General features: G+C 41.0%; 3 protein-coding genes and 1 long non-coding RNA gene across 5 annotated transcripts; 3 read left to right on the top strand and 1 right to left on the bottom strand.

The window, feature by feature from the left end:
- Positions 1 to 4,651: 4,651 nt before the first annotated feature.
- Positions 4,652 to 7,221, top strand: LOC123474317 (arrestin domain-containing protein 17-like). Its single transcript, XM_045176262.1, has 7 exons — positions 4,652 to 4,891; positions 4,963 to 5,082; positions 5,161 to 5,357; positions 5,428 to 5,523; positions 5,593 to 5,778; positions 5,856 to 6,032; positions 6,920 to 7,221. The coding sequence occupies exons 1-7, from the start codon at positions 4,792 to 4,794 to the stop codon at positions 6,950 to 6,952; spliced, it is 909 nt and encodes a 302-aa protein (XP_045032197.1). The 5' UTR covers positions 4,652 to 4,791; the 3' UTR covers positions 6,953 to 7,221.
- A 2,534-nt stretch (positions 7,222 to 9,755) lies between these two features.
- LOC116935160 (larval cuticle protein LCP-22) lies at positions 9,756 to 10,707 on the top strand. Its single transcript, XM_032942519.2, has 3 exons — positions 9,756 to 9,901; positions 9,981 to 10,228; positions 10,308 to 10,707. The coding sequence occupies exons 1-3, from the start codon at positions 9,893 to 9,895 to the stop codon at positions 10,603 to 10,605; spliced, it is 555 nt and encodes a 184-aa protein (XP_032798410.2). The 5' UTR covers positions 9,756 to 9,892; the 3' UTR covers positions 10,606 to 10,707.
- A 2,337-nt stretch (positions 10,708 to 13,044) lies between these two features.
- Positions 13,045 to 16,219, top strand: LOC123474122. Of its 2 annotated transcripts, XR_006648767.1 has the most exons (5): positions 13,052 to 13,308; positions 13,393 to 13,484; positions 13,638 to 14,146; positions 14,222 to 14,391; positions 15,910 to 16,219. It is a non-coding gene; the product is annotated as an uncharacterized LOC123474122 (long non-coding RNA). The 2 variants fall into 2 exon arrangements; XR_006648766.1 differs by having other exon boundaries at positions 13,045 to 13,308; positions 13,393 to 14,146.
- Positions 16,220 to 19,490: 3,271 nt separating this feature from the next.
- LOC123474121 (larval cuticle protein LCP-22-like) lies at positions 19,491 to 20,425 on the bottom strand. The gene is made up of 3 exons (XM_045175975.1): positions 20,296 to 20,425; positions 19,970 to 20,217; positions 19,491 to 19,890 (listed from the first exon to the last, which is right to left on the bottom strand). Exons 1-3 carry the CDS (start codon positions 20,302 to 20,304, stop codon positions 19,593 to 19,595), a joined length of 555 nt encoding a protein of 184 aa, XP_045031910.1. The 5' UTR covers positions 20,305 to 20,425; the 3' UTR covers positions 19,491 to 19,592.
- Between the last annotated feature and the right edge of the window lie 268 nt (positions 20,426 to 20,693).

Raw genomic sequence — 20,693 nt, 5'->3', positions numbered from 1 at the left:
CAAACCTTTTAAGGCGACGACATGAGGACTCACATCCAAAAGCTTTCAAACGTGGCCGATAAACTCAGAGAGCGGGACCAACCACTCAGCAACATCCAACTGGTTTCAAAAGCCTTAGCCACTCTTCCGGAAACCTTTCGCATCGTGAGATCTGTATGGGCTAGCGTTCCAGCCGCAGATCGCACTCTTGACCATCTCCTTCAGCGACTTCTTACTGAAGAAATTGTCGTTAAGTCCTATCAAAAGATCGGTAACGTGACTGAAGGAGCTTTTGTCGCGAGTGAAGGAGCAAATGGGGGATACACCCCCGGTCGCGGCGGATATCCTGGTGTTCGTGGAAGAGGAAAGAAACATTTTGGAGTTCGAGGAGGATTTGTAGACAAGCGATCGAGACAACAATACAGAGCTGATCAAGACTCACGCCCAAAATGTGAATATTGTACGAAACCAGGCCAATAAGAGAAAGATTGCTACTCAAAGCATGGCTACCCAGACGTCGGGGGTAGAGGCAAAACATCGACTGGACTCCTCTCGTTACCCAAACCTGATCCTAGAAGCATATTGGCTTTCTTTGCTAATTCAGGCGCTACCAGACATATGTCGGACCAGAGAAACTTCTTTACAGACTTCAAACCAATTGAAATTGGTAGCTGGTCTGTGTCTGGTAACAATTTTTAGTTTTTTTTACAAAATTTTACGACTTTACTTAAATCCTTTTTTCTTATTCAGGAATAGGAAACAGTAAACTGGACGTAAGGGGCACAGGCAGTATTAACGTCACAATTGTGATGAATCAAATAAAAACCTCAAACACACTGATGGAGGTACTCTACATACCAGGGCTTGGCGTGAATCTGTTTTTCATCGTAGCCGCAACTGCCAACGGATTAGTAGCACACTTTGAGCAAAACAAGGTACCACGGAAATATATAAATACACTTATAACGTATATGCTCACTTAAATTTCTCATTTAAGGTATCGTTCATGAGAGGAGAAGATATAGTTCTCACCGGAGAATAAAAGATTACCCCCTTTACCATCTTTATCTCGAACCCGATATCCAAACGACTCGAAAAGATATACGAAGAAGCGCTGAACTCTCCCTCTATAGCGCACATGGCACCGATATCCGAGCATCACTCATCACATGGCATAAGCGCCTAGGCCACCTTGGCTATCAAATGCTCCTGAAGATGCTGCGACAAGATCTGGCCGTTGGTCTTAACATCAATGGTGACTGTGAAATCCCGGCATCACTCTGTTCTGGTTGTGAGACAGGAAAGTTTACAAGAGTCTCGCTCAAAGAAGGCCGCCAGAGAGCTGGCAGGATAGGTGAACTCACTCACTCCGATGTCTGGGGCCCCATCGCGTCCCCAAGTCTGGGAGGAGCAACCTATTACGTCACTTTTAAAGACGATTTTAGTGGTCATCTAACGGTCTACTTCATGAAAAGAAAATCTGAAGTACCCTCACTAATCCGACTCTATCATGCAACGCTTCTCAAAGAGACAGGAAATTACATGCTCACTCTCAGGGCAGATAATGGGCGAGGAGAATACGTAAACAACGAGAACGACGCTTGGTTTAAAGAAAAGGGGATTCGTCACAAAACAAGTGCCCCGTATACACCTGAACAAAATGGTACAGCGGAACGTACCAACAGGACCTTGCTGGACATCGTCCGATGTATGTTAATTTCCAGTGGACTACCCTCATCTCGAGCTTCCACCGATATCAATATTCCTCAAGAAATTTCAAGGCCACTTGATGATGCAATGTTAGAGGACGGGATAATCAACAATGAAGCTATAGACGAAGAAATCGTCCATGACGCATCTCCTAACGCAATCAACGCAAGTCCTCGCGTTGACACAGATCGTCAAGTTTAGAACGAGAGAACTCGTCAATCTGCTCGCCGTCCAAAATTTTCTGATCGATACCTCCCGTATAGCCAATCAATAGCCAAACAAGGTACAAAAACGCCCATCGACACAAAAACAAAACATCAGTTATAACCTTTATTCATTCTTTTTTAGCAATTCTCTTTGGCATACCTGCAAAAACGTCTAATTCAAGCACGAAGTCTCGACCAACAGAGCCTAGAAGTTATCTTGAGGCCATTTCCTGTGCCGACTCAGAATTCTGGATTCCAGCGATTATTGAAGAGTATGAGTCACTCATCCAAAATAATACATGGAATTTATGTCAGCTACCACCAGGCCGCAAAGCAATCCAAGGAAAATGGGTGCTGAAGTACAAACCAGGATTCAAAAACAGGCCTCCAAGATACAAGGCCCGCTTTGTTATTAAAGGATATTCGCAAATAGGGTTCGATTACACTGAGACCTACGCTCCAGTAGCCAAACACTATTCTCTTCGCGTGATCATGGCCATTGCTGCTACGAGGGATTTAGAAATGGTCCAACTGGACGTCAAGACTGCCTTCCTTTACGGCACCCTAGACGAAGAAATCTACATGCAACAACCCGAGGGCTTCATTGTTCCAGGAAGAGAAGGAGAAGTCTGCCGTCTCATCAAAAGCCTCTATGGTCTGAAACAGGCTTCCAGAGTATGGAACATCAAATTCAACGAATTCCTCATCCTTTTTGGACTAACAAGAAGCATAGCTGACCCATGCGTGTATTATCGTCATCTTCGTAAAGGGGAGGCGGATGAAGAAATAACTATTTTCGTCGTTTACGTAGACGACGGACTCATTCTCAGCAGCACCAAGGCAGTCCTCGATGAGATGATGGAATTTCTTGGCAAGGAATTTGACGTTCGTTCTATTCCACCCGATCGATTCATCGGAATCGACATCAACCGCAACAGAATCCAACGCACAATTTCTCTCTCACAGCCAGACTACGTCAAGACTGTACTCGAGAGATTCAATATGAGCAACTGTTCCACTCTCTCTGTTCCAGCTGATCCATGCGCCAAGCTCACGTCACAGATGTGCCCACAAAATGAAGGGGAGAAGAAAGAAATGGCCAACATACCCTTCATGGAATGCATTGGCTCGGTAATGCACCTCACCCACTTGAAGACCAGACATCGCCTACGCCGTTGGGCAAGTCTCGAGATACTCGCAAAGCCCAGGACAAGAACACTGGAAAGCTCTCAAGCGCATCCTCGCTTATCTACGCAAAACCTTAAACTACGGCCTCCTATTTGGAGGTGGCGACGACGAATTGTACGGCTACTGCGACGCGGATTACTCTGGAGACCTGGGAAATAGGAGATCAACATCCGGAGCCGTATTCACACTACACAACGGTCCAGTTTCATGGTTCAGCCGCCGCCAGTCATGCGTCGCTCTATCAACCACGGAATCGGAATTCATCTCTGCGGCGGAAGGGGCGAAAGAAGCCATATGGCTCAAGCGCTTTCACTCTGAATTAGGAGCTCGCATCTCAGCCATGCCACTAAGATGCGACAACCAGGGCGCCATCGCCCTCATTCACGATCCTGTGTTCCATCAGCGAATAAAGCACATTGACGTGCGTTTCTTCTTTGTGCGGGAGGCGCAAGAACAAAAGAAGGTTGACATCTCCTACATCGAAAGCGAAAATCAACTGGCGGATATATTTACCAAGGCGTTGGCTGCTCCAAGATTTGAAAAATTGCGTGAAAGATTGAACATTTGTGAGCTACCAGAATAGAGCTCTCGACTTTAGGGACGTGTAGTATTTCATTTCTCTTTCGCGTTTTTTTATTATTATTATCATTTTCTTGCGCATTTGTCTTGAGGGACGTGTTGTATAATCACAACAGAATTCAATCTACTTTTATCCAGATTAAATTTGTACAAACCCTGTTAGTAAACAAATCTGGTAAAAAAATCTCAGATACAATTAATTAGATTGAAATTATGCCTGTTTGAGAAGGTACCAAACTCTCGTGTCAGTTTATCTAAAAAAGCAAAAAAGCTGAAAAAGTAAAAAAGAGTATTTAAAACACGTTTTGTACGAGGGAAACATAATATGAATATGAAATCATGATGGACATGATGATATAAGAATATAATTATACCTTTCTCGACAAGTTTTCCAGCCGAATCTGTAAATTCCATCGTTCTCTTCACGAGCAGTCGGCCCTTTTCTAAAAGTAATATATTTATTCATTTTAAATGACAGCAGGCCGCCATTAAAAGCGAAAATGACAACAAACGAGAAAAAAAAACAATTGCCGGTTCAAATGCGACGGCGGCTGCTGAGATTTCGGGGGTAGGAGCTAGGGGCCTACCCATCACTGCGTGGCTTGAAAGGATGGTCACGTGTCCATCCTACTGAGCCAATGAAAACCCTGGAAATGGTGCCGTTTTCTGGTACGGACCTCTCCGTACGTACGTGGAGACCATGTTGGTTCGTCCAGTTTGAACGTTTGTTAAACAAACTGTTTGCTCATCGATATAACTAACTTGCTCTACTTAATTACTCACAGCCTCATTCGTCAGTTTTTCCGGAAGAGCAAATGGTTTCCGGGTTTCTGTGTGGCGAATTGGCGTCCAGGCCGTACCCTATCGGGAACTTCCTGAACGGAGTGAGGGCCCCTAGTGAATTCCTGTCATTGGAGCAGCCATAGGTATTTAAACTATTGATCCAGCAGCCGAAACTGGCGCTTTTCTATTTCTATTTATAAACTTACGACCAGCTGTTGCCATTAAAGGGTACGGACGCTGACTGGTAGTTGTTATAGAAGTTTTCACAAAGATTTCTTTACACAATCAACATATTTGTGAAAAACTGGCTTGCAATGAAGTTGAGTTATAGTTCCAAAGCTGCATTATGGGGATAGAAAGTCTCACTATAGAATTAGACAATCCTGTTGGAATTTATTTTCCTGGAGAGGAAGTGTTTGGAGTAGTTCACATCTCAAATGTCAGCAGTAAAATACTGAAAGATTTTAATTGATGTCTTTAAAAATTTCACTCGTTGTTACACTTTTAACTTTGGTAGGAATATACCTGGAATGTCAAGGCTATGCAAAATTTTGTTTCAATGAATTGAGTAGTGAGACTTACTATTCAGCTGAAGAAACTTATCTAGACCTGAAAATTCCTCTAATTACCAATGAAGGTATCAATTTATATATTTAGTGACAAGCAATGTTCAATATTTTTATTATCTTATATACATTAATTGTTTTACTTGCAGGCAGAGAAACCTTTGAACTTGTCAGTGGAGTTCACCAATTTCCATTTGTGTTTGTACTTCCAGAAAAAATTCCCTCTTCATTTCAAACTGAGATGTTGGAAAAATTTGGCTATGGCCATGTCAAATACTCAATCAAAGTAGTTTTGAAGAGATCTTCACGTCAAGCAAATGGAGAAACCTGCTACATTCCATTCACTGTTAGTTTACTTTTCAAAAATTATTTTGGAATGTCTCGAAAATACCATAAAAAATAACTTTTTTCTTAAGGGAGTTTTGAAGCCGTCATGGAAACCAAATTACGAATATGTCCTCGATTTTACAGTTAAAACCATTGTTGACTTAAATACAATCCCAAAAGCAGCAGTAAAATTATTTCTACATGATATGTTAACATATTTTTCAAAATTACCATCTTTTAAATTTTATTGATAGCTACCAACGCAATCAATAAAAACCAAGCCCGTTTTTCGTTGGTTTTGCTGCCGATCTGGACTTATAACGGTAACACTGTATCAAGACCGTACAGGCTATGTCGCAGGTGAAACCATTCTCTTGCATGCAGATGTAGACAACCAAAGCATGACAACATTGCTTGGTGCAACGGTTTTTCTCATTAAGGTAGTTTTTATTTTTATTTTGTTATTATTATTGTGATTATTATTTTAGTTTATTTTAAAATCTTTGGTGTCCTGAAGAGCGTTGATTTTCATACCCACAACAAATCCAAAACCTACGAATGCGTTTTGTGTGAACAGAAATGGCGCGGAAGAGTGTTCCAAGAAGTACCTCAAGTGTTCCCAATCGTCGTCCCTACAATGACACCATCCTATTTGCATTTTTGCGATATTATTGACGTCTCCTACAAAATTGAGGTAAAATGGGTCTGAGAACGTTGTAGTCTCGTGTTGAGTAAGTCATAGCTTTATTCGTTCCAGTTCCGACGTTCCAATTAGGAACGAACAATTAACCCTTCGCATTTAACATCTTTCTCTTTATAAAACTTGTGTAAAAAAACAAGCGTGTCATGGTGAATCGAGTTTGTTTCACGATAGGCCTACGGAACACCTTTACACCTAGACGTACAGTAGACCCTATGGTAATTCTTAATGGCAGACTAATGAGGCTTAAAGAATCCCGTTATTAGCTTATTTCTTAATTATACGTTAACAATAGTAAAAGGCCTTAATTATAATAATACTTGAGTTTTTAAAGTGAAATTACGTGAGGAAAAATGTCCATCAACATAGTCCTACATGTGATAGTTAACGTATTCGTATATGCCTACGTACCGTACGTACCCAAGGCACGTCCTCAGATCCTATCAAGCCTAATTAACTAAATGTTTGTTCACGACTGCAATCTGTTCAGTTATCACGACGTATGCCCCGCAAAAGATGTTTGATCGTTGGTTTACTTCTTGGATACACAGGTGTAAGATTGGCACTTGAATGCAAACATGAATTTTAACATTTTAGCAACTTTCAACGATTCATATTTGACAATGAATAAAGGACTTTTTTCTTGCAATTACCGACTAGGAAAAGGAAAAGATTAAATATTCATTACAGCACAAGTCACATCTTTCTGTGTTTTCTTTGTCTCGATGTCGTCAGCCAAATCATTTGGAATTAATCAGTTAGCGGATACATCGGGGTTAATTAATAGATAGTTTAACTAGTTTTAAAATTATAATAAGAGTTTTACAATTAACATTCTATTGTGCATATTGTTTTAAAGAGAAATTGATATTCACGTTAAGGATTGCTGGTCGGTCAACATATGCTGCTCCTAGCTACTACACCGAGTCACCGAAATACAACACGACCAAAGCGCCTGAATACTACACCACAGCATCCTACTACACCACTACATATGCTGCGCCGACCTACTACACTGAAGCTCCCAAGTACTAATCAGCTCCAAGCTAGTACACTGAGGCTCCCAAATACTACACCACTAAGGCACCGGAGTACTACACAACGACTTACGCTGCACCAAGTTACTACACCGACGCCCCCAAGCTGCTGGGGCGTCTATGCTGTCCCCAGCTTTACTACTAACTACTACTACCGCTGCTTACTACACCGAAGCAGAAGCAACCAAGTACCACGTAGCTCCGACTTACTACACTGAAGCCGCTCGGTCTCACTACAGTGAGCCCACTTACTACACTGAGACCCCTCAGTATTACTCCGCCCCGTCTTACTACACCGAGTAAGACGGGAGCCGCATAAGTGGTGGTGCAGTATTCGGCCGCCTTTCTAGTGTAGTATTTTGGAGCCTCTGTATAGTAGCTAGGAGTGGCATATGATGTGGTGTAGTATTCAGGTGCCTTGGTGGTGTAGTAGTAGTACTGTGCAAGTAGTAGGAAAGTAGTGATAATGCCATTGTAATGTCAAACTCTAACTGGAATCGTAGGATTGACAATAATTGTCATAAATAAACAATAAGGATCCTACATAAGATTGTCGTTGCTTTTTCAACGGGTAACTGATTGAATGATAGAATGACAAAGGACATTGCTTAATGCTTATACGGGTAAATACAAATCTAAATATTGAAATCTAATTGTAAATTGAACTCGGCGATTAATATTTGCGCTCTCGTTTCGTGTAACTCTTAGCCGATGCATAAACTCATTAGTGTCGACATCGGCCGCAAGGTGATATGGAGGATTCTATTCTTGCATGTCATTAACGGTGTTGATGCGTGATGCCACACCCTTAATCGTGAGTGCTAGATAATAATTTGAAATTTTAAATATTTAATGAAGTTTTTTGTTTTGTAATCAAGTCGAATGATATTCACCATTGTTTTCCCGATAATGTTCATTTAAGACATTACGTCATAGTTTCTCAGAATTTAAATGGGAGTTAGTTTATGTCGGAAATTGCCCGATTGTGTTATCAACGTGGTTTGGTGCCTAAATTCACGGTATATAAGAGTTGAGTGCATTGCCATGTGTAGCGGCACTTGAAATGACTGGGTATGGCACCCTCCCAATGTTGGGATTGCTAGTAACCAAGAGTCTGTAAGCAAATACAACTCGAAACGTCAAGCGTTGGTATGGGATTGGCCCACCATTCCAATGCAAGGCTGAATAGAGAGGTAAGAGCTATCAGCTGATGTCATGATAGATCGGATCAATAGCTGTACTATACGATTCGGTCCATCGTGACAGGTCTGGAGGATACTAGCATGTCATTCAAGAGCTTAGCGCAACCATTTTTTTCTTTTTTCCTTTTTTTTTTCACAATTACGGGAAATTGCGCAAACAATGAACTCTAGCTGCTAGTACCCAATTTTGAGCATTGACTTTCTACTTGACATTTTCAATGGAAAACTAGGAAAACCCACGATAGCGATGGAAATACAGCATGAGAGGATCTTCGCTACACCACACAGTGCAATAGAGGCGGGGTAAGAAACTGGAAATTCGAAAATGTTCAACTTCAAGATGCCTTTGGGCTAAAGCAATGAATCAGGGTGGCGGTAGGTATTCTAAAAATGAACGCGTGAAGTGGAAGTAAACCAGTTACGTTGGTGCCTTCAAACTGACTCCATCGTCGGCAACATATTGCATCGGCAACATATTGCATATTCGGCTGTCAATCATGCGTAAGACAAAGTCGTTCATTCATTTTTGCATTTTCCAGCAGCCCTACTAACTACAATGTTTCCCCCACTAGTTCATTGTATGGATCGATTACTGAACTGTTTAATTTTTGAATTTGTAGGGGACTACGATGTCATGCTGCTGTTTGCTTTTGCCATTTTGATGGCTACATCGGCGGGTACCGATGGGTTTGTCCTCATCTGGACACTAGACTACACAACCCTTACGCCCTACTACACTACCTCGTATGCTGCTCCCTCTTACAGCACCAAGGCTCTCGAATATTATACCACACATGCAGCTCCCAACTACTTACTACACGACCAGAACGCCCAAATACTACACGACCATATACTCCGCTCCAACATACTACACTCAAGCCATTAAATACTATGCTGCTCAAAGGTATTATAGCGAGGATCCAATTTACTACTCTATGCAACGTACGCCAGTCCCAGCTACTACACCTAGGCTCCCTAACATTAGACCACAAAGACTCCGGAGTACTACCCACCCAAAGCCGAAGCTACACCCTATTATGCTGAATCAACCTGCTATACTGACGCTCCGAATTATTATTCTGCTTCTAGCTAGTACCCTCGTCCAGCCCCAAAATACTATTAGAGGATACTATTAGGAGATTTATTCGAAAATCTTCAGCTTCCCAGGCAGACACCTATTCACAAAGCAATGGGAGATAGATGATATAAAAAATTTATGAATAAAAAAATGGCTGATCTAAGGGTAGCCACATATATCTATAAGATCAATACAAATCGTGCGTTTTATTTTACTCAAATCAGGAAAGTAAACGGAAATTAGCTCAATTCTAAAATCATCAGATGGTGGTGACAAGCAAAAATTCTGAAGGACAAGTATATCAGCATATTGCGTTTGTTTCTACGTGTCGAATACAATCACTACATTGCAAGGACCATGACCTGAAATGCAAACCAAAAAAGTTAGTCACCCACAAGGCGGTGATCGCCGCTTTCAAAAGTAAATCGAAAGACAAAATTAAAGGGGAAGCGACACACCCAATTTTTTGTCGGCTATGTAAAGCCGTCGGAAGGCGATTGAAGACATCAGTTGTTCAACTCTCCAACAGTTCTCAACATGAAACTAGTAAACATCATTTCTTTTGATTTGTGTTAGTTTACAATTGCATCGCTTATTGAAAAGTATCGTTTTTTTTTCCCCACAGTTTGTCATCGCCACTTTCTTTGCTGTTACTGCCGCTGCACCTTCTAGCTACAAGCTGGAATACAAAGCCCCCAGCTACCCTGCTCCAAGCTACCCTGAACCCAAGTATCCTACTCCTAGCTACCTCACACCAGCCTACCCAGCATCAGCCTACCCTACTCCCAGCTACAACAAGGATAACAAATACGCCGACATTACCATCACCAGTCAATCAGACGTGCGCAACCTTGATGGAAGTAGCCAGTGGAGGTAAATCGATTTCTTGCTTAATATTCATTAATTGAAAGATTTAAGAACATGAAAAAAATGCAATTATTTCAACTGACAGCTATGCTCAGTCTGACTACACAACCCGTGAGGAGTCTCAGGTTCAGAAGAAGATGCAAGGAGTCACCTACGACTCTTACGGTAAAGAATCGTACGGTGAAGTCCTAGGCAACACCAACAAAGGATCCTCTTACTGGGTCTCTCCTGAAGGCCAGAAATTCACTTTGACCTGGACCGCTGATGAAGCCGGTTTCCAGCCTAAAGGTGATCACTTGCCCGTCACTCCCGTCCACGTCTACGAACTCCCAGTCGCCCCTGTGCACATCCCTTTCAACGGCAAAGGCTATAAGATTTATTAAATTTTTTCAATCCTGGCTAAACATATTATTTAAATCCATGTACCTAATGAACTGACACTCTTGTGTTATCGGTACGAAATACATGTTAATATGAAGCACAGACTATCCCAAAAGTAAAAAGATGTGAGAAAAGAGTGGGTTTGTACGTCCTATCGGTATTAGATTTAATCCGCGTTTCATAATCGATGTGGGCACCTATAGTTTCTCCATTTACAGTTTTTTGTTTGTTCCCAATGTAACCAGCCAACGTAGTCACAATCCAACGTTATTCAAACTGTCCTGATCCTTACGTCACTCTTTCATCCATCGTCGACCAGCAATTAGTATCAGATACCGGTATTAAGTTACATCACTCATACAGCATTTCGCAGTAACGGTGCTAGCGATCCAACACACCGCTACCACTCGTTGTGCAATGTAGGACCACACTCAAGACACAATAAAAGGAGTGCCTTGTAACACAACTTTATTGAAAGCAAACTTTGACAGTACAGAAATTGGTATGCATTCTGATAACAGGAAACTTTTCCTAGTTAAGGTGAAAAGACCGAATGGTATAGTGATAGTTGCCTTTCTGGCTTTAACTGATACTTTTTTTACTGTGTAAGCTACAGGTTACCTTTGTTTTGTTTGATGCCACATTCAGTATGTTGTTTGCTCATTTTTGCCTTTGAAGTTATTTTAGGAACTTATAAAAATTATTTTATTATACTCGAAATATTTGGATATTTCGAGGGCCACAGGTACGTGCCATCTTGAACTGTAATTTTTTCTCAGGCTGCAAGGTTCTTTGGTAGAGTGAGTGATTAGTCGATGTTTGTTAAAGCAAGCAGTAAGCAATAAAATATAATTTAATTTAAAACAAAAAACAAGAAAAAATGAATTTGTTTGTTTTTGTTTTTGTTCTTCATTTTAAATAAAAATAAGCATTCAAGGAAACTAATATTATCACCTCTCTTTCTCTTCTTGTGCCCAAGTAGAAAACATGCATGATGAGCACTGCGGAAGTAACATAACACATTTTACAAAATCAACTTAAGTTGGGCTCCCATAGCCTAGTGGTTATGGCGTCTGTTGATCATCAATGACCCTAGATGAGGCTTAGAGGGATTGAAGCAATGTTCATGGAAACATGGAACATGGAACCTGAACTTGGGGCGCGAGTCTACGGTCGATGATAAATTTTTGCCAAATTAACGAAATTTAAGAAATAAATAACACAAAGGCAGTGCATAGAATTAAGCAACGTAACATAACAATCTAACAATGTCAATAGTTTCAACTAATAACACGCACTGGTAGATGATAATACATGACATCTGTCTAGGTGATCTCCTATGGCGACGGTTCAAATCTTGACACATGCCACAAAATATTTTCAGCGTTAAGTTTCGTTTTAAGTTAATTTTTAGATTCTTTGCATGTTTGGGATTGTGAGGATACGCTTTTTAGAATTTTCTTGGTATGCAAACTGAATTAACTTGAGAGAAACATGTTGCACTGTACTACTAGAGAACTACACTACCTCATTATAACAGTATACCTGTACGCTCTCTACCTGACCTCAGGTTAAACCATCAAATCTATGACTGCCGAGTGCTGACGTGAACTTCTTTATTTTAACATTTTTACCTTAAGCTCCACCGAATTCCTTATGGAACTGCTTGATTTTGAAAACTTGCTACTACGTTATGTAATTGTACTAGCGTTTTCGGGGATATTAGATTACTGATTTACTGAATTTTAGAATTTTTAAAATGTGTTAAATTTCCCGATAGGGATTCTATCAAAACTCGCATTTCCCAACCCCCTGATACAGGCACCCCTACCCTTCTACAACGACCGGTGGATCGACCGACACTTTTTCTGAGACTTTACCCCAGAGATGGCGCTGATGGCGCGGCGATTTCAGGGGTGTCCGAACTAATCTTTCGTTCGTTTTTTTATTTTAGATGCTGTGCCGCTGATTTTGATCTCCTTTTGTAGGGGAAATAACGCAGCAGCTCCCGGTCGAGTTCCCGTTTTTATCGGCTGAATGGCAAAGGAGTGCGGAGCAGTTTAGTCGGCCCATTCGAGTCGATTTCAGGGTCTCGCACGTATCTTTTATACGTTTTCTTATTTTAGATGCTGTGGCGCAAAACTTGACGTCATGTTGTAGAGGAGATAACGCGGAGATTAACGAAGGGGTCGTGTCAATTATCGGCTCAAGGATAAAGGAACGCGGAGCAATCTAAGAGCGACTCGAAGTTTTGGGAGATTTTTTTTCAGAGAGTTGGCGCGTCGGTCATGAAGATAGGGAAAAATCAGGCCGGGAAGTTGTTTTCAAGGCGGGGCTTTGTGCGTCGCCTGGCAACGGACTGGTTTTTCCACAGGCCGTGTGAGGCCAAGGCCTACTTAATGCTTAAGGCCTGTAAACTGAAATACCTCCTATGGCGGTGATCCGTAACCTGGCAACAGCCAATAAGAGGAAAGGGTTACGACTGCACTTTCTGGCGCTCGACAATGCTATCTCGTTGAAGACCCAATTGGCGTCTGCTAAAATGAAAACTATCTGAGCGTTGAGTGAAGGGCTGAAGGCTGCAAGAGGGCAACGACACGCCGTGTGTTTCGGCTTGTTTCGACGGATTGTTATAACCAGGTTTTTTAAAAAATTGTAATTGAAAAAAGTTAAGAAATCAGTCCTGAGTTTAATAATTCATTCAGGTAAGTAACACTTGGTTTTGGTTATTTTTCTGTCATGGTCACATTATGAAATATTTAACTTATAAGCACGTTTTTCTATTATAGTTGTGCATATGTACCTCAACGGAAAGCCATACGCTTTTTAAAAAAAGAACAACACAATTTGAAGGAAAGATGAAACATGGAGTCATTTCATGGTATGAGGGTCCTGGCTCTACGTTCCTTATTAGCTGGATGAAAGCTATTTCTTGTTTTGTTCAAAATGGAATGTAGTTTCTTCTTGTTCGCCAATATTGGTTTGAGAAATTTTTTTAATATGATCATAATTAAATCTTTGTTGTTTTCACCAGGTCTTGCCACTTCACATACAAAAGTGCTGTATGTCTCAATGTGGGAAAGAAGGAATCCAAACAGTCCCTTCAGCAAGAAAGTCGACTTTGAAATCTGTGAAAGAATTTCCTTTACAAAAAAGTACACTGTCCAGAGCCGGGAAACATACTCATCTGTTGGGTACAAAAGTTCACCAGGGTCTAGAACAAACAGTTACAGTAGGTAGTAGGAGTTAGACATTATTACAATTTTGTTATTGATAGATTACCTAGGCGATAAATCAACTGCATCAGTGAGTCAAAACTTTTTGTCCTCTGGAATCTAGCGATACAGTCAACGCAAAATTTCTGCTCCACCAGAACGCGTATAGTGTATCCAGCTAGAAAGGCCGCAGTGCTTGATTGTGATGATGGCTGTAACTTTTCTGTAAAAAAAAAATTATTCTTTGGACAAGAAACAGCGTTTTTTCCATCAGATGCTGTACATGAAGGTTTTTTTAATTGCTCGAGTATCCGAAAAAATAAAGCTGGTAAGAATTGCATCGCCTTAATCATTTTTATCTCGGATTTCTCCAAGTTACGAATCAATGCATATTCTTTTTCAGATTCGCGTGACAAGATTGTATTGCCGTAAATGGATTTGTAGGCTATGCCTGTACGAAGGATCTTCTCAAATGCCTGTGAAACTGCCGTTGCGTACCCCTTAAAGTTTCCTCCAATCATCTGGTGAATGGCACCAATCAACTGCTCTACAGGATCACTGGAGAATCTCCTTGTGAGTACATATTTAAACCCTTTTTCCCCCAACAAAAACCGTACGCAAGCTACGGTAGAAGTAGTTGTATAAGTGAGGGCCTCGTAGGTTTCGTGTGTTATAAATTTCTTTTTCGTTTGCTTTATGGCATTTTTTTCGTTTTGATTATTATCAGACAATAATTTCACGATATCTTGAATTCCCTTTTGCCATTCGTGTAACTGCGGTTTAAAATCCCACTCCAAGAAATCTAGTCGCTCATCCACGGGAGAGTATTAGGGCATTTTGTCGGGTAAGCGATAGCGTAGATGCTCCGTTACACTGCTTACATCATGTAAGCTATTCCAGCGATGTTGGCGCTTCATAAATGTCACTGTTGGTTCCACGTTCACAAAACCTTCAGTTCCGATCGAAGCGTGCATTTCAATGGCAGCTGTCACTGCCGGCCGAAACATGTCCATCGCCGGTTTCACTTTTTTTTCAATATTATTTGATCTTAAATGTTTCGGTGTCCAATTTCTTACAGCACTGAATACTTCGCCTGTTTGCTCATCAAATAATTGTACGGCAAAATCCCCCGTCACAGGTTGACCTTTTATATGTAGATTTGTTGAAGCAGCTGGTTACGGACGTTTTTCGTAACGTGACAGTAGTCGAAACTACAGAAGAGGGGCCGGTAGACCCACGGTATGAAAACTAGATCGTCTTCGTTATAGCCCTGTACTGGTTGGCGCACTACTGGGTGTAGTTCGCCTCCGTTAATCCGTTTGAACATGGTTGCGTTCACCTACAAGTTGTCAGCCACCAAACGAATTACGATAAATCCGGTTTCCTCAACATCTTTTATCACATGAAGGGTTAGGACCTCTTGCTGTTCTGCCGTAAGTTGATTGACAAGGAAGTAGACCACTGGAATTTTATAAGAAGTGTTAAGCCCAACAAAAACAAAGCCCAACATCTTAGTCGCTAACTTGTTTTCGTCGCCGGGCTCCACGACTCCTCCCATATCAATTTTTCCGACAAATTTATCTAGTTGTGAGATATATTCTTCGCTCGGTCCTATAGTAATTTCATCCAAAATGAGAGAGCCCATTTTTTCGATGTCCGTTAGGTTGTCAACCTTCACTTTCAAACGTTTCTTTACTGAAGAACCCACGCCCGTTTCTAAATTGAATTTTCCAGTGTAGGCTTGAAGAGTTTGCCTACGTGGTAGATGCAAGATTTTAGATTTACGAGGAAATACGTAAGCACCAGGAGCGCGAGCATTAAAAATAATACAATGCGCTATTGTTGTTTCGGTCCAGCGAGCCCCGTTTACTGTACCGTAGTTTTTGATTTGATCCATCAAAAAAATGTCCGCTTTCACCCCGTTTTCAACCATCCGGGACAGGTTTTTTCTTACCAAACAACACTGTTTCTTTCTTTCTCTAGTTTCGCAATTTTTGTTTTTAATTTGAAATTCCTTTTTTTTCCTCCTTAGACATCGAAGCATATTATCGTGTCGTAATTTTCTTTGCTTTTCATTATGAATTAATTTAGAACCCCATTCTACAACGAGACCAGCTTCGTCGTCCTGTGGCCAATTGGATATATCTACCCAGTCATCATGTCGTTCAACGCGCTGGCGTTGCTGAATCAAAGCTGTTCGTCTACTCGATGAGTTTGCAGCGATTACAATCGACACTTTCGTTGTTGGGGCAGTAGTTAGAGTCGGCAGAATCTTTGCTGGAGTTGCTGGATTAGTCCCTAAATTTATGAAGGAGGTAGTCGCAATGGAAATCAGTGGATTTATGGGTGGGATTAGATTATTCCTGAAACCATCGTTTGAATCATCTGATTCGTATCTGGAGTCGTAGCGGAACCTGCCGGTTCATTGATGACATGGGATTTTAGTGAAAGCTGTGTGCGTATAGGGGATGCAGGTGAATTTCGAACTGGGGGAAATGCTTTGTGGGTCGGAGAACAAGCAAACCGACGGATCGGTGTGAGTACTTGCCTGGCATTTGGAGAATCGTGTGCTGGAGTGGCTGCTGAACTTTGGATAGAAGTCGACGTTTGCTGTAACTGTCTAAGTTCCATGTTTGAGCTGCAATGACAAAGGTACGTATGTCATTTTATTATTGTATGTCATGAGTTTTAATATTGCCTTTTGTCCATATTTTCCATTAGATATTGTAACGCTTAAATATTATTGTTAAATAAAAGAGAATAACATTGCCGTTTTTGGTCTCCAATGTAACCAATTCTGTTTATCAAATTTCTATTCCACTTTTGGCTAAATTTCAAATTTTGCTTTAAATACATGATTTCGATTCAGAATTGAATGAAAATCACGGAAATCAGGTTTATTTTTTGTTGGTCTTATAGTTTTTATTTAATCGTTAAAAACCATAAATTAAGTTGGTGAGCTAACAGCACTGTTTTCGTTAATTTTTTTAACGGCTAGTTTAACGAGAAAACCAATCACTAAATCTAAATCAGCGTTCAATTTCGATTATGCCGTGTAATTTTTTGAAAATTTCAAGGGATGTTGTTTTTGGCTGATTTTGACAAAAGTGGGAAAGCGGGTTGAAGGCGGGGATGATCACCGCACGCTTCATAGGACATGGATACGGAGTCCGTTTTGAAGGAAGAGCAAACGGTTTCCGAGATGTTATGGTTAATTGGTGACCTGGCCGTACCCTATCGGGAACTTCCTGAACGGAGTGAGGGCCCCTAGTTGATATAGTTTGGCAACGCTGTGTGAGGTGCAATAGGTGTTACCTTAATACATATGTAGTGAGACCATGTTGACAGCCTCACACGGCCTGTGGAAAAACCAGTCCGTTGCCAGGCGACGCACAAAGCCTCGCCTTGAAAACAACTTCGCGGCCTGATTTTCCCCTATCTTCATGACCGACGCGCCAACTCTCTGGAAAAAAATCTCCCAAAACTTCGAGTCGCTTTTAGATTGCTCCGCGTTCCTTTATCCTTGAGCCTATAATTGACACGACCCCTTCGTTAATCTCCGCGTTATCTCCTCTACAACATGACGTCAAGTTTTGCGCCACAGCATCTAAAATAAGAAAACGTATAAAAGATACGTGCGAGACCCTGAAATCGACTCGAATGGGCCGACTAAACTGCTCCGCACTCCTTTGCCATTCAGCCGATAAAAACGGGAACTCGACCGGGAGCTGCTGCGTTATTTCCCCTACAAAAGGAGACCAATCTCAGCGGCACAGAATCTAAAATAAAAAAACGAACGAAAGATTAGTTCGGACACCCCTGAAATCGCCGCGCCATCAGCGCCATCTCTGGGGTAAAGTCTCAGAAAAAGTGTCGGTCGATCCACCGGTCGTTGTAGAAGGGTAGGGGTGCCTGTATCAGGGGGTTGGGAAATGCGAGTTTTGATAGAATCCCTATCGGGAAATTTAACACATTTTAAAAATTCTAAAATTCAGTAAATCAGTAATCTAATATCCCCGAAAACGCTAGTACAATTACATAACGTAGTAGCAAGTTTTCAAAATCAAGCAGTTCCATAAGGAATTCGGTGGAGCTTAAGGTAAAAATGTTAATATAAAGAAGTACACGTCAGCACTCGGCAGTCATAGATTTGATGGTTTAACCTGAGGTCAGGTAGAGAGCGTACAGGTATACTGTTATAATGAGGTAGTGTAGTTCTCTAGTAGTACAGTGCAACATGTTTCTCTCAAGTTAATTCAGTTTGCATACCAAGAAAATTCTAAAAAGCGTATCCTCACAATCCCAAACATGCAAAGAATCTAAAAATTAACTTAAAACGAAACTTAAAGCTGAAAATATTTTGTGGCATGTGTCAAGATTTGAACCGTCGCCATAGGAGATCACCTAGACAGATGTCATGTATTATCATCTACCAGTGCGTGTTATTAGTTGAAATTATTGACATTGTTAGATTGTTATGTTACGTTGCTTAATTCTATGCACTGCCTTTGTGTTATTTATTTCTTAAATTTCGTTAATTTGGCAAAAATTGATCATCGACCGTAGACTCGCGCCCCAAGTTCAGGTTCCATGTTCCATGTTTCCATGAACATTGCTTCAATCCCTCTAAGCCTCATCTAGGGTCATTAATGATCAACAGACGCCATAACCACTAGGCTAAGGGAGCCCAACTTAAGTTGATTTTGTAAAATGTGTTATGTTACTTCCGCAGTGCTCATCATGCATGTTTTCTACTTGGGCACAAGAAGAGAAAGAGAAGTGATAATATTAGTTTCCTTGAATGCTTATTTTTATTTAAAATGAAGAACAAAAACAAAAACAAACAAATTCATTTTTTCTTGTTTTTTGTTTTAAATTAAATTATATTTTATTGCTTACTGCTTGCTTTAACAAACATCGACTAATCACTCACTCTACCAAAGAACCTTGTAGCCTGAGAAAAAATTACAGTTCAAGATGGCACGTACCTGTGGCCCTCGAAATATCCAAATATTTCTAACTAATCCAAACCCCAAGATCCAAATTGCGTAAACATGAACAACATCAGCATGCAGCACCAATAAGTTTCCTAAAATAACTTCAAAGGCAAAAATGAGCAAACAACATACTGAATGTGGCATCAAACAAAACAAAGGTAACCTGTAGCTTACACAGTAAAAAAAGTATCAGTTAAAGCCAGAAAGGCAACTATCACTATACCATTCGGTCTTTTCACCTTAACTAGGAAAAGTTTCCTGTTATCAGAATGCATACCAATTTCTGTACTGTCAAAGTTTGCTTTCAATAAAGTTGTGTTACAAGGCACTCCTTTTATTGTGTCTTGAGTGTGGTCCTACATTGCACAACGAGTGGTAGCGGTGTGTTGGATCGCTAGCACCGTTACTGCGAAATGCTGTATGAGTGATGTAACTTAATACCGGTATCTGATACTAATTGCTGGTCGACGATGGATGAAAGAGTGACGTAAGGATCAGGACAGTTTGAATAACGTTGGATTGTGACTACGTTGGCTGGTTACATTGGGAACAAACAAAAAACTGTAAATGGAGAAACTATAGGTGCCCACATCGATTATGAAACGCGGATTAAATCTAATACCGATACGACGTACAAACCCACTCTTTTCTCACATCTTTTTACTTTTGGGATAGTCTGTGCTTCATATTAACATGTATTTCGTACCGATAACACAAGAGTGTCAGTTCATTAGGTACATGGATTTAAATAATATGTTTAGCCAGGATTGAAAAAATTTAATAAATCTTATAGCCTTTGCCGTTGAAAGGGATGTGCACAGGGGCGACTGGGAGTTCGTAGACGTGGACGGGAGTGACGGGCAAGTGATCACCTTTAGGCTGGAAACCGGCTTCATCAGCGGGCCAGGTCAAAGTGAATTTCTGGCCTTCAGGAGAGACCCAGTAAGAGGATCCTTTGTTGGTGTTGCCTAGGACTTCACCGTACGATTCTTTACCGTAAGAGTCGTAGGTGACTCCTTGCATCTTCTTCTGAACCTGAGACTCCTCACGGGTTGTGTAGTCAGACTGAGCATAGCTGTCAGTTGAAATAATTGCATTTTTTTCATGTTCTTAAATCTTTCAATTAATGAATATTAAGCAAGAAATCGATTTACCTCCACTGGCTACTTCCATCAAGGTTGCGCACGTCTGATTGACTGGTGATGGTAATGTCGGCGTATTTGTTATCCTTGTTGTAGCTGGGAGTAGGGTAGGCTGATGCTGGGTAGGCTGGTGTGAGGTAGCTAGGAGTAGGATACTTGGGTTCAGGGTAGCTTGGAGCAGGGTAGCTGGGGGCTTTGTATTCCAGCTTGTAGCTAGAAGGTGCAGCGGCAGTAACAGCAAAGAAAGTGGCGATGACAAACTGTGGGGAAAAAAAACGATACTTTTCAATAAGCGATGCAATTGTAAACTAACACAAATCAAAAGAAATGATGTTTACTAGTTTCATGTTGAGAACTGTTGGAGAGTTGAACAACTGATGTCTTCAATCGCCTTCCGACGGCTTTACATAGCCGACAAAAAATTGGGTGTGTCGCTTCCCCTTTAATTTTGTCTTTCGATTTACTTTTGAAAGCGGCGATCACCGCCTTGTGGGTGACTAACTTTTTTGGTTTGCATTTCAGGTCATGGTCCTTGCAATGTAGTGATTGTATTCGACACGTAGAAACAAACGCAATATGCTGATATACTTGTTCTTCAGAATTTTTGCTTGTCACCACCATCTGATGATTTTAGAATTGAGCTAATTTCCGTTTACTTTCCTGATTTGAGTAAAATAAAACGCACGATTTGTATTGATCTTATAGATATATGTGGCTACCCTTAGATCAGCCATTT

This window comes from Daphnia magna, linkage group LG7, assembly GCF_020631705.1.
Source record: "Daphnia magna isolate NIES linkage group LG7, ASM2063170v1.1, whole genome shotgun sequence".
Lineage (NCBI taxonomy): Eukaryota > Metazoa > Arthropoda > Branchiopoda > Diplostraca > Daphniidae > Daphnia > Daphnia magna.
This window is presented reverse-complemented; position numbering and strand designations above follow the sequence as displayed.

Coding starts and splice junctions, on each gene's coding strand:
- LOC123474317 (XM_045176262.1), top strand. CDS start 4,792: ATGGGGATAGAAAGTCTCACTATAGAATTAGACAATCCTGTTGGAATT. Junction 5,779..5,855: donor CAACGGTTTTTCTCATTAAG/GTAGTTTTTATT, acceptor GGTGTCCTGAAG/AGCGTTGATTTTCATACCCA. Junction 6,033..6,919: donor ACGTCTCCTACAAAATTGAG/GTAAAATGGGTC, acceptor ATTCACGTTAAG/GATTGCTGGTCGGTCAACAT.
- LOC116935160 (XM_032942519.2), top strand. Junction 10,229..10,307: donor GATGGAAGTAGCCAGTGGAG/GTAAATCGATTT, acceptor TTCAACTGACAG/CTATGCTCAGTCTGACTACA.
- LOC123474121 (XM_045175975.1), bottom strand. Junction 19,891..19,969: donor GATGGAAGTAGCCAGTGGAG/GTAAATCGATTT, acceptor TTCAACTGACAG/CTATGCTCAGTCTGACTACA.